Below are 12,201 nucleotides of genomic sequence, written 5' to 3'. Positions count from 1 at the left end.
AATGATTATCTGTTGAACTGAGATCTAAGTTCTGCAGAAGAACCTTAGAATGGACCTGTTGTACTGGAGTGGTTTGGAGCATAGACTCTTGAGGCAAATGGCCAGGCTTTGCATTCTGATTCTGTCACTTCCAACTGTGGTACCTACCCGAATTAACACCTCTGAGTCTCAATTTCTCATTGATGAAATTAAGATAATAATAACTTTGGTAGGGTTTTTGTCTGCAGGTGAAAAGCACTTAGGATTTTGTAAAGACTCAATACTTGGTAGCTAATGACAAAACAAGAACAGCAAAAAGATAGTCTGGACATGTCATCCTACTTCCACCCTCCAGCAGGCTGAGCCAGGAGAGGCTAAGGAGATTACCAAGTTCTTCAGACCCCTGAAATGGTTTCTCTTACTTCATATCTCTTTTTGCTTTTCCTCCTGCCCTGTATTCTCTTTTCTCTTGCACCCTGAAGCTCTTTCCCCCATCATAACCATGAGGAAGTTGGGTGGAGGATACAGGAGGAGTCTGTGGGCCAGGGACAATAAGTTAGAGCTTTCTTTTCCTCCTGTTCTAGGCTTAAGTGCCTCACTGGTAATGGAAGCAGGTTAAGTGGGAGGTTACTGGCATTTCAGGGCCTAGAGATTGAGAGAACAATAGTACTGGAGAGGAGGCACTCACAGGAGAGAGGCCTCATAAACTGCCCTCTGCCCTGATCCCCTGTTAGGAGCGAGCACTTCCCCAGCATCCCTTCAGTCCATTCTTCTACCTCAAGTCTTTATTCCTGGTGGCCTCAGCTCTGAGTAAGCCGAGGGACCCACTGAGCATCTTTCTGCAACTCCCTCTTGGAAGTGGGGTGGGGTGGAGTGGGCGAATGGGCTGAAATTTGGAACATGGGGGCATGAGATTGGGGGCTGAGCTCACCTATGGCTTAAGTCCTCTGCCTCAGCCGTAGGGTTGTCGGTACCCCAGTTATCTGGGGAGCTGGAGCTGAACCTGGGGGCGCCACTGCCTCTGTTTCTTTAAGGAGCTGCTGTTTAGCATTCCTGCCGCTGCTGCTGCCTGACTCTGCACGCTGATTGGCTGGAATCAACTGAGAAAGGAGCCAGGGAGAGATGCTCTTGACTCCACTCAGATCCATCCTGGGGACCAGTGCAGGAGCGGTCCTCGCAGCACCCAGCCTCTGCCCAGGCTCCTGCTTCTTCTTTGCTGCTGGGCCTAGGCCCAGGAGCCACTACGGGCGACACGGAGCCACCAGTGCTGGAGGGGGAGCCGTGGGTGCGGGGCAGCGTGGGGGCAGAGGCCCCGGGACGCCCGCCCGGCCCCAGGCCCCGCTCCGCTCGGGCGCCCCCACGGGTGCCCCCCCCTTCCTGGTCGGAGCAGTGTGAGTGTGCCCGGGAACCTGGCGGCGGCGGTGGAGGCGGCGGTGGCGGCGGCGGCGGCGGCGGTGGCAGCGGCGGCAGCGGCGGCGGCAGCGTGGAAACCGGCGTTGGCTGGGGGGTTCGGGCCGCGGGGGGCAGTGCCATGCACAAGCACCAGCACTGCTGTAAGTGCCCCGAGTGCTACGAGGTGACCCGCCTGGCCGCCCTGCGGCGCCTCGAGCCTCCGGGCTACGGGGACTGGCAGGTGCCAGACCCCTATGGGCCAGGTGGGGGAAATGGAGCCAGTACGGCATATGGGGGCTACAGCTCGCAGACCCTGCCTTCGCAGGCGGGGGCCACCCCCACCCCACGCACCAAGGCCAAGCTCATCCCCACCGGCCGGGATGTGGGGCCAGTAACCCCTAAGCCAGTCCCAGGCAAGAGCACTCCCAAACTCAATGGCAGCGGCCCCAGTTGGTGGCCTGAGTGCACCTGTACCAACCGGGACTGGTATGAGCAGGTATGAACCAGTAGGGGGGAGGGGGGGACGGCGGTGGGGCAACTGGGGGGGGGGAGCGGCTGGGGAGTGAGGGCCTAGAGGCCTGGGGTGCAGCACAGGTTCGTGGGGCTCCAAACCAGTGGACCCTAAGCCCTAGCATTGCAGCTGGGCCAGGAGAGATGGTAGGAAATGTATGCTTCACAGTGTGTGTCTGTTTGGGGGTCTCCGTTTGGAGGGGGTTGTGAGGAGCTGTGTGTGTCGGGGGGTGAAGGTATGGCGGAGGAGCACATTTTCCTGTGTGGGGAATTGGGTTTGTCTCAGTGCGGGGGCTCAGCAGTGCCTCTGTGTCTGGCAGGGGCGGGAGGTTCTGCGGGAGCTGTGTGTGGTGTGTCTCCGCGGGAGGGGAGGAGGGGGCATGGTGCTCTGCGTAGGGGGGACATGTGACATGTGTGATGTGTGTGTGTGTATGTTGAGGTGTGTGAAGAAAGGCAATGAAGCTCCTGTGAATCTATGTAGAGCCCATGTGCCCAGCTCGCTGAGCTTCATCCCTCCATGCCATGAGCCCTCTCTGTCCCAGTCCCTTTGTGTGTGAATGTGCACATGGACGTATGAGAATGTCTGACCGCGGAGGTGTTTCTGTATATGAGGCTTCAGGGATGGCTGTGTTTCCCCGTGTGTGTCGCTACATGTATATGTGTGTGAGCATGTGGCTGCAAGTGTGTGCACATATGTGCCTCTGTGTGTGTGTGGTGTGTGTGTGTGTGTGTGTGTGTGTGTGTGGTGTGTGTCCCTTTGAAGAGGTGCTTGACAGGCAAAGGAGGGGAAGGAGAGGAAGAGAGAGACATGTCCCAAGCAAGGCTGAGAGGATGCCGAGAAGGACAGACTCTTTTGTCCAAGCAGCTCTGAAGTGTGTGTGTGCTGGAGGGGGGACTGAAACAAGCTTCCTCGCTCCAGAACAGGCATGATGCCTGGAGCCGGGCACAGGACATCTGCTCTGGTGTAAGAACTGCCCCCAGTGGGGCATGCCCCATTAGGTACCCCCAGACATGGGAGAACTTGGCCCCCCCAGGTATGGCTTACAGCTTGGGAACCCCTGGGTGCAAGGCACAACTCTGTCTTCCACTCCCAGCCTAAACTGCCAGCTTAGAAAATGGAAGGAGCATCTGTGGGAGAAGCAGCAAAATGGAGGCTGGGCCGGCAGAGCCAGGTCCCTGGCACACATGGCGGAGGGCCTGCCTGGTTATTTGGCTCTGCAGTCCCCAGGGTAGAGAGAGAGGAGGAGGTTTTGCTGTCGAGAGCAGGTAGTGACCATTCTGGCCACCTCTGTCCTTCTCTGGGGATAGGATGTGATCTCACTCAGAAGCAATGATGGGGACTTCCTGGGGAGAGGAGTCCTTCCTTGGTTCTGCCCTTCTGTCTGCCTACACTTACTATTTCTTGTGTCTCTTTCCTTGGCCCCTTGCCTTCTTCAGCGAGTCTAGCTCTCTCCTTTTCCTCTCTATCCAGGGGCTCTATCCTTGCAAACACTCTCTTACGCTTGTCCTGCTCAGCTGGGAGATGGGTGACAGTTGGCAATGTTTCTTTGCTGGGGCTGATCTCTGGATGCCTTTTGGCCCTGGGAGCAGAGTCCCTGAGGGGGGGCAGTGGGAGGGTGGACCAGTTGGGAGCAGGAGCCTCTGGATCTCACTGGAGCTGGGCTGGAAGCATGGCTTATAACATGTGGGCACACATGGTACCCCAGGTACATGCAAGAGCTGCATGTGCAGGAGTTCTTTCCGCTGCGTTTCTGTTGCATGGTACTTCAGGCAGCTGTGTTGGTTTGGGGACTCTGAAGAACCATCAGTTCCTCCTGGGATCAGGGACCAGAGTGGGGCTGCAGCTGGAGTCCTCCCACCAACTCCTAGAGCTGCAGGGCATAAAGTCTTGGAGTCAGGTCCAGAAAAGGTAGAGGCATGACTAGCCAGTCCTCTCCTCATCTCATCCTCTCTGCTTCTCAAAGCCAAAGGTGTGTGGGGTGAAGGTGGGAGAGAGAAGCAGAACAGGCATATGGAGGAGCCCCCACCCTGGGTTCCCAGGTCCCCTTTTCAGAGGAGGAGATTAGGGGTAAGGCAAGAGCCAGAGAAAGATGGGGAAGGACTGTCAGGTTACCTGGGGAGAGAGGCAAGAGGGTTTCTCCATTTGGGGGGATGATGAGAGTGGGAGCCAGAAAGCAGATGCTACTTGTCTGTCCAGAATCAGATTTTTACTTGACAATGGCTACTAGTATGTGCCGTCTGGGAGGCCACCTCTGTGGGCTGGTCAGACTAACCCTGTGTTTCTGTCCCCTTCCCTTGTGTCTTCTCCCATGGCTATTGCAGGTTGAAGGCCATGGACTCTGCTGCCAATTGGTCCATGGTCATCAGCTTCTCCCTCCTGGGGAATATTGTCCATTCTGCTCCTGTAGCATCTCTGGCTTTGCCTCTGACTCCCAGCCAGATCCTACCCTGGGCCTTCCTGCTGGGAAACACAAAGGGTTCCGTACTAAACACCTCTTGGTTGAAAATGGATTAGGACTTTCACTCCTTCTACCCATGTAGACTTGGGTTCCTGGGGACACATTAGGAGATGGAGAATGAGGGTTTATAAGGTACTCTGAAGGAGACAACTTCCTTTTTCCCCATGAGCTCTGCTGGGGAAAGGGATAAGTGGCCAACACATCAGTGGCCTTGGCAGCTTGCTTTAATCCAGATTCTAGTCTCTGCTATGCCACTAACTTCCAGTGTGCCTTTAACACAATCTGTGTCCTCTCTGAGCCTCAGTGCCACCATTTATCATATGAGGGAGATTGGACAAGATGGTATCTGCTGTCTTTCTACCTCTGACACAGTGGGAGTCTGTGATCTGCACCATGGAGAGCTGTGGTTAAGCAGGCAAGCAGGTCCCTGTCCAGGTCCTGGGTACCCCCATGGATGCTGGGCATGGCTTGGTTTATCTACCATGTTCCATTTTTGCCACCCCCCTCAGGCCAGCTCCGCACCCCTCCTAGTGAACCACAAGGCCCTGGAGCCCTTGAGTCTCTCCTTGAGTGCACCACTGGCTGGCTCAGTCCCAGACCATTGATCTGAGCTAAATGAACAGCTGAGTTTGGCATGATATGGCTGGAAGCAAGGGGAGGAGGTGGACTCCTCAGGGTCAGCCTGTCCCCATCTGTGGCCAATAGGTGTCTGGGATCTATTTGGGCTCTTCTACTCTGTGGGGAATGTGGAGGAGCAGGTTGACCAGGGGGCATCTGGCTGGGGGGTGTACAGAAGGCATTTAGGGAACTGCCTGTGTCTTCCCCTAGGTAAATGGCAGCGATGGCATGTTCAAGTATGAGGAGATAGTGCTGGAGCGGGTGAGTTTGTCAGTGGGATGGGATGAAAATGGAGAGGAGGGATTGAGCCAAGAGAGAGGAGGGCCTTGAACCTCACTCTTAAGACTCAGAGGGGGACCTGCATTGAGAGGATGGGGAAACAGCGGCACTCAGAGGCCACATCACTGCATCAATCAGTGAACCGACTAACAAATATTAATTGACCTTGCTTGCTGAAGCCTGGGGAATTGGGGAGGGGGTGGCTTTGCTGAGGCCTCTATGCCAAAATGATCAGCACAGGCTGGGAAGCCACCAGGTTTCTGACGAATGTGCCCTGGTCTGCCCTGGCCCCTTCTGAGGACTGGAGCACCTGGCCTGGGGATTAGGCGAGGTTGGGGAACCAGGAACCCTTCCTCATGCCCTCTGAGTGAGCAGACTGTTGCCCCTCCACTCCTTTCTGCAGGGCAATTCCGGCCTGGGCTTCAGCATTGCAGGTGGCATTGACAATCCCCATGTCCCTGATGACCCTGGCATCTTCATTACCAAGATCATTCCTGGTGGAGCAGCTGCCATGGACGGGAGGCTAGGGTGAGGTGGCCTGGAAGCAGGGATGGGGGATGCAGGGGGAGGATGGAGATGAGGGGAGGAGGACTGCCTGGCAGGATGGCCCTTTGGTTCAATCTGAGAGGAGGAGGGGGAAAGGAATGAGGGGGAGAGGAAGGAGGGGAGAAAGGGGTGGAGAGTTTGTGTCACAGTGTCATGCCTCTTGGGCTTCCCCCACAGGGTGAATGACTGTGTGCTGCGGGTGAATGAGGTGGACGTGTCAGAGGTGGTGCACAGCCGAGCTGTGGAGGCGCTGAAGGAGGCGGGCCCTGTGGTGCGGTTGGTGGTGCGGAGGCGACAACCCCCACCTGAGACCATCATGGAGGTCAACCTGCTCAAAGGGCCCAAAGGTGTGGCCCTCTGGGTTCCTATGCTCTGGCCAGAGGTCCCTGGTTGGCTATGTAGGAAATGGAAGGGAATAGCCTTACTCCTTGCCTCACTCCCCATACCAGCTCACAGCCTTCTTTCTTGACCTCATGTTTCACCCTACTGACCTCGGGATGGCAGCCTAGTGTTTGGGATCCCCAGGGGAGTGTGTTGGCTGGGGGCAGGCGTTGGGTTTTGGATTGAATTGACTGAGCACTCTAACTTCTGTGTCCTTCTCCCACTCCCTGCTGGTTCCTGCCCAGGCCTGGGTTTCAGCATTGCTGGGGGCATTGGCAACCAGCACATCCCAGGGGACAACAGCATCTACATCACCAAGATCATTGAGGGGGGTGCTGCTCAGAAGGATGGCCGCCTACAGATCGGGGACCGGCTGCTGGCGGTGAGACAGTCTTCACAGAAATGCCCAAATGGTAGGGTGGGAAGGTGGAGCTCTAGCAGCCTCTCACTCCACCTGAACCTCATTCAGGTATTAGGCATTGTGGGGAATTTCAAGAGCATTATCGGAGTTGGGTGTATCGGATACCAAGGCCCTACTTCTTTTCATGGCTGGGAGTCCCTTATCTTCCCTACCCCTATCCCAGGCTTCTCTGCTCTTCACAGCACTGTCCTTGGGTCTCTGTGAGAGCACTGTTGAATTTCACTGAAAGGGCCCCTCTCAGGAGTCCCTGAGATGCCCTTCCTTCTCTCAAGTGCTAGCCCGAAGGCCTCTCCTCTTCTAGGTGAACAACACCAATCTGCAGGATGTGAGGCATGAGGAAGCTGTGGCCTCACTGAAGAACACCTCTGATATGGTCTATCTGAAGGTGGCCAAGCCAGGCAGCCTTCACCTCAACGACATGTACGCACCTCCTGACTATGCCAGCAGTACGTACCCATCTGCCCTGTCCCTGGGCTGAAGCCCCTGCCCCTGGTTTCTGGAGGGGAAGAAGTGCATACCTCTTGTTAAGATGGAGAGAGAACAGAGGACTAGTGCTCAGGAGAACTGAGTCCATACCTTATAGCTGGTCCCTTGGGCAAGTCCCTTTCCCCTGTCTTTAGTTTCCGCTTTGGCAAAAAGGAGCTAAGCTAATGATATATGTGCTGCCTTCTTCATAGGCCTGCTGCAAGGTTCAAATGAGATCATGGACGAGAAAGCCCTTGGAAAACTGTATTAGGCTATAGAAATGTGAGGGATTATTATTAGTTACACCTCCAGTCATGCCTTTCTTTGTAGACTGCCTTGACTTCAGCTCTTTCTAAGACTTACAGGATTGAGCCCAGGATTCAGAAAGGGACTGTGGAGGAGGAATCCTTGGGGTGGAGTGGGGCAGAGAGGCCTGAGGAATCAGCAGCCCTTGGTGCTGAGGTGCATCTGAGGTGGGGTGTGAGAGACAGTCCTTGGGGAGGAGAGGAAGGTACCTATGTGGAATGGTCTCTGAAATTTTCTCGCCCTTTCTTGATTCCAGCTTTTACTGCCTTGGCTGACAACCACATAAGCCATAATTCCAGCCTGGGTTATCTGGGGGCTGTAGAGAGCAAGGTCAGCTACCCTGCTCCTCCTCAGGTTCCCCCCGCCCGCTACTCTCCAATTCCCAGGCACATGCTGGCTGAGGAGGACTTCACCAGGTGAGACTATCCCACCCCCTATATAGGGGTGGGGAGGAGAGGAATCCGCTTCTGGCTGGCCACAGGCCTAGTGTAGTATGGCAAAGAAGAGGACAAGGCCCTCATCGCTCCCATCTTTGGGGTCTGAGGCCCTCTCTCAACCCTTGGGGCCCTAAGAAGGAACAGAAGAGACTGCAGGGACAAGTTCTACCATCAGGGGGAGTGCCAAGTGTGTGGCCCTGATCCAAAGTGCAGAGAAAGGGTGGGGTGGAGTGTTTTGGGGACCGAGGAGGTGGAGGCTGCGAGGTTCCTGCCCCGAGACAGTTGCCGCCCCCTCTGCTGCAATCATGCAGAATTACAGAAGAAAGCCGCGCGGCCAGTGGGGTTGGGTGGGACAGTGGGGTTGGGTGGGACGCAGGGAGGCTGGCGGGCCAGGTGGCTTCATAGGGACCGGCCCCGCCCCACTCTGGCGGCAGCCTCTGTGGAACTGGTCAAGCCGGCCAGGGTTCCGGGGGACAGGTTTGCCGTGGGGTGGGGCCTGCTAGGCTGCTAGGCTGGCTGCAGTGGGGCCCCTGAAGGATAGGCGGAAGGGGGAGAACCGCAGGAGCCATGGAGAGGGCGCTCAAGTTCTCCGGCTCAGGCTTGGCCCAGGGCTTGGGCTCGGCCTCAGCCTCGGCCTGGAGGAGGGCTTCGCAGAGGTGGGCTTGGCCGCTCCGCTCCCTACGACCTGGAGGGGATGCCAGGTAGGAGGAGAGGAGGGCTTCGAGCAAGAATATCCGGGACTCACTGAGGAAGCCTAGGGCCTAAACCTGGAGCAAGAAAGGAGGAATCTTGGACTTGGGGCTCTTTTGATGAAAGATGCTTAAAAGTGAATGTGGTGGGCCTGAAAGTGTGCTGGGAGTCTGTATATGGATATACCTGAGTGGCTGTTGCCCTCATCTGATGACACTGTGACCTTGTACTGAGGGATTTCTTATACATGGTTAGTTGTAGTCCAGGTTTTCTATGTATTTGTTCCCTTGCGTCAGTTAGGCTCTTGTGCCCCCTTGGGGGACCTGGAAACTCTTTATCTCTGTCTTCCACATCACTTAGCCAGAGTGCATAGTAATTGGTGATTACATCTGTTATTGGGGAAGGTAGGAGGGGTCAGAGTTGAGGGTGGAATTTTTAAAGAGCAGAGGAGCATGTGGAAAGTAAGTATGCACATTTTATGGATGGAGAGTGCAATCAATCAACTCCAGAGTGATTCCACTGTTCCTAACTGGCTCCCCTTCTGTGGCCCCAGCTCCATCACACCAGTTGGTAGGATAGGAGAATCTGGGGAGGAAGAGGACCAGTAAATGGGCTCTGAACTATAGTGTTTAGAGTCCAGGCTAGGGCTTTGCTGACCTGAGAGAGTAGGGGACTATCCACTGGGGAGCTGACTCCAAGCCCTCAGGAATAAGGGAGGGAAGAGGAACTGAAACTTGGCACCTGGCAGAAAACAGCAGCCAAGCAGGTTCTAGGAGAGAAAGGGAGGAACAGGGTATCATACATAGGGACTCAAGTCCTTCTGCAGTGATATGGGACTTGTTCCAGACAGGCCCTCGTAGGGATGCCAGATAATATCTACCTTGTTCTGACCCTTCCACTGCTTTCCCACCAGAGAGCCCCGCAAGATCATCCTGCACAAGGGCTCCACAGGCCTGGGCTTCAACATCGTGGGAGGAGAGGATGGAGAAGGCATTTTTGTCTCCTTCATCCTGGCAGGAGGCCCAGCTGACCTGAGTGGGGAGCTGCGCAGGGGAGACCGGATCTTATCGGTGAGGAGACAAAGGCGAGGTGGGAGGATAGGAGCCGTGCCAGTCTAAAAGGGAGGAGAGGAGACCTTGCTTTCTCTAAGGAACACTTCTTGAGATGGATGAAAGGCTAAGAACTGGAGAAAACTTATATTTTCTTTTGTATGTCTTTAGTGAGGGACAGGGACTGAGATGAGATTTATCCTTGAGGAGGAAATGAATGTTCCTTTTATCTTAACCCTGGTTGGCATTTGACCTCATAAAGATAATTACTACACTAGGGATGCCATATCCTTTATGTCTCCTCTTAGGGGCAAGGGTGGGATATTGAGAAAGGCATCTGAGTCGGCTTAGGGATGGGCACTCATCTCCCTGTCCTAACTGCTATGACATAGGACTCTCGTTCTTGCTTTAGGGGTGGCTCATAGCTCCTCTCTTTCAACAGGTGAATGGCGTCAACCTGCGGAATGCAACTCATGAGCAGGCTGCAGCTGCTCTAAAACGGGCTGGCCAGTCAGTCACCATTGTGGCCCAGTACAGACCGGAAGGTAGGAGAAGGAAGGAGGGGCAAGATAATTTGAGGAGTTTACACTTTCAAGTATAGGCTTTTTGCCATCATAGGCATCAAAGCCACTAGACAAGGTCCTTTCTGTTTTAGTGCAGTAACCTCTTGCTCTCTGGACAGGGGTAGGTTTGGGCAAGTCAGAGAGCATCTATGAAGGCTATACTCAGAACCTGCTGATCACGGCTGCAGTACAACAGAAGGCCAGTAGTGGGCAGCAGCCTACGGGAGGAAGCACAGAGATTGGGGAGGCTGGAAAAAGGGGAGGGGAAAGAATGGGGCTCGGAGGGCTCAGAGAGGAAGACACGGAACTGTGTGCCCTGGAACGGAGGAGGGTAGCTTGGTTAGAAGTACTTCAGGGAGAAGTGATCCGACTTAAAACATCTTGGGCCAAAGCTCTATGACCCCCCCCGCTTCCCCCGCCTTCTCTTCCCATATCAGGGTGACCATGAAAAACCCATAAACGCGCCGAAAAGGTGATGCCAAACCCTCGGGGTAGGGAATCAGGAGTGGACCCCTCTCCCCCTACGAGGGCCTTCTTTGTGTTCTCAGAGAGCTTCCCTGGGCTGGGGCGAGTGGGCGGGGCCAGTTATGCAAATTAAGGCCTTTGATTGGCTAGGACCCACGGAGGCCCAGGTGCGGAGGTGAGCCTCTGGTCGGCAGGCGCGCCTGCCGGCCGGCAGAGTAGCCATTGGCTAGCCAAGCGAGGCCTCCAGCCTCACGCCCCTCCCCCTGACCCAGGCGGCGGGCGTCCCTCCTACCCCCTCACGCGCCTCAGGCGTCTCCTCCTCCTCCCTGCCGTCCCTCTCCCCCTCCTCCCCTCCTCCCCTCCTCTAGCGCGCCCCGCTTTGTGTCCGTGGTCTCCCGCGCGGGACGTAGGGGCAGCCGGAGCTGGCGCTTTCTCAGCACTAGACCTGGACTCGGACCGGCGCCAGGTGAGGTGGGGCGGACGAGGGCGGGGGTCAGGTCCCCTCCCTGTCCGCCTGAGCCTCTCTACGATTCTGTTCTCTGACTCTCTTTTCCAACACTGCCCCCCCCCCTTTGTACTCTTCCCTCAGCCCCTGCGGGCACAGCTTGGGTCCCCTATTGGGGGTCCCTCCCGGGCCCAGGGAGCGACCCTCTCCCGTTCCCAGGCCCCTTCTGAGGCATCTCTTTGCCATCACCTCTCCCAGCCAGTTCTGCCTGCTTTGTGCCTCAGGGCCTCAGCCCTCCAGTAGCAGCTCCCTAATCCCTAACCTCTGAGGAATTTTCTAAAGCGCCCCTCCCCCGCGCTCTTAAATCCACCAAATCCGGCTACCTCTGGGAACACCAGAGATAGACTTGGCCTTTTCAGGGCCCCCAACCCACGCTTTTGTTTGCACCGACTTCTTTTGCCTCCCCCTCCTCTTTGTTAGCCCAGCTTTTGTCTGTGAGGGCTGCAACTCTCAGGCTCTTCGGACATCTAGGCCCCATGGACCAGTTACTAAGGTGGAGGAAGGGACCTCTCCCGGGCAGGTGCGTTGGTTGCGTGATGAGAAAGGGAAAGGCTGGGAGCCCTATCCTCAAGCCCAGGGATCTAAAGCGCCTACCTTTGTCCTTTCCGCCCTCCCCCCACTCTGGTTCAGTACCTCCAGCCGAGAGCCTGAAGGGAAAGAAGAGAGGGGCCTGCACCTTCTGCACTAGTGTAGGGAGGTAACTAACAGGAGAGCTGGCTGGGTTGAGGTAATGGGAGAGATGCAGATGGACACTCTGAGTCATTTCTCTCCATGTTTGGTGTTCAGCTTAAAGATAAGAAACACACCTTAGGGTTATTGTTTTTATGATTTCTGTGTTTGCTGTTGGCTTCTTAGTGTAGAGCTAACCATCTGATTTTTATTAGCAACCGGTATGTATCTATTTCATGCCCACAACTTTGATAATGTAGGTTCTGCAAAGAAAATGGTTTTGTCGTGTGTGTGTGTGTGTGTGTAGGAGAAATTGATGTGTTTCTTTCAGTTTTGCTCTCTGATGTTTGGCACATGGAAACAATACTGTGAATTTGTCTGGTGGTAGGGTGTTGGAAACTGGTGACTACATATTTTTGTGAGTTTTGTTGGGGGAATGTAACTGGTTTCCATACAAAGCTGCAAGT

The 12,201-nt window shown here is 55.4% G+C and overlaps 1 protein-coding gene across 6 annotated transcripts in view; it reads left to right on the top strand.

The window, feature by feature from the left end:
- The first annotated feature begins 1,434 nt into the window (after positions 1-1,434).
- The window catches only part of DLG3 (discs large MAGUK scaffold protein 3), a 55,211-nt gene continuing 44,444 nt past the window's right edge, over positions 1,435-12,201 (top strand). For 3 of the 6 annotated variants that reach the window (XM_036305319.1, XM_036305318.1, XM_036305317.1), the window contains exons 1-9: positions 1,435-1,867; positions 5,169-5,219; positions 5,641-5,765; positions 5,961-6,130; positions 6,410-6,546; positions 6,887-7,031; positions 7,613-7,772; positions 9,397-9,553; positions 9,975-10,077. In XM_036305319.1, the coding sequence (XP_036161212.1) occupies positions 1,511-1,867; positions 5,169-5,219; positions 5,641-5,765; positions 5,961-6,130; positions 6,410-6,546; positions 6,887-7,031; positions 7,613-7,772; positions 9,397-9,553; positions 9,975-10,077 (1,405 nt within the window). In that variant the 5' untranslated portion in view covers positions 1,435-1,510. Of the gene's footprint in view, positions 1,868-5,168; positions 5,220-5,640; positions 5,766-5,960; positions 6,131-6,409; positions 6,547-6,886; positions 7,032-7,612; positions 7,773-8,300; positions 8,495-9,396; positions 9,554-9,974; positions 10,078-12,201 lie in introns of those variants that run through there. The other 3 variants (XM_036305315.1, XM_036305316.1, XM_036305321.1) reach the window with 3 other exon arrangements.

The sequence above is a fragment of the Myotis myotis genome, unplaced genomic scaffold, assembly GCF_014108235.1.
Source record: "Myotis myotis isolate mMyoMyo1 unplaced genomic scaffold, mMyoMyo1.p scaffold_m19_p_4, whole genome shotgun sequence".
Taxonomy (NCBI): domain Eukaryota; kingdom Metazoa; phylum Chordata; class Mammalia; order Chiroptera; family Vespertilionidae; genus Myotis; species Myotis myotis.
This window is presented reverse-complemented; position numbering and strand designations above follow the sequence as displayed.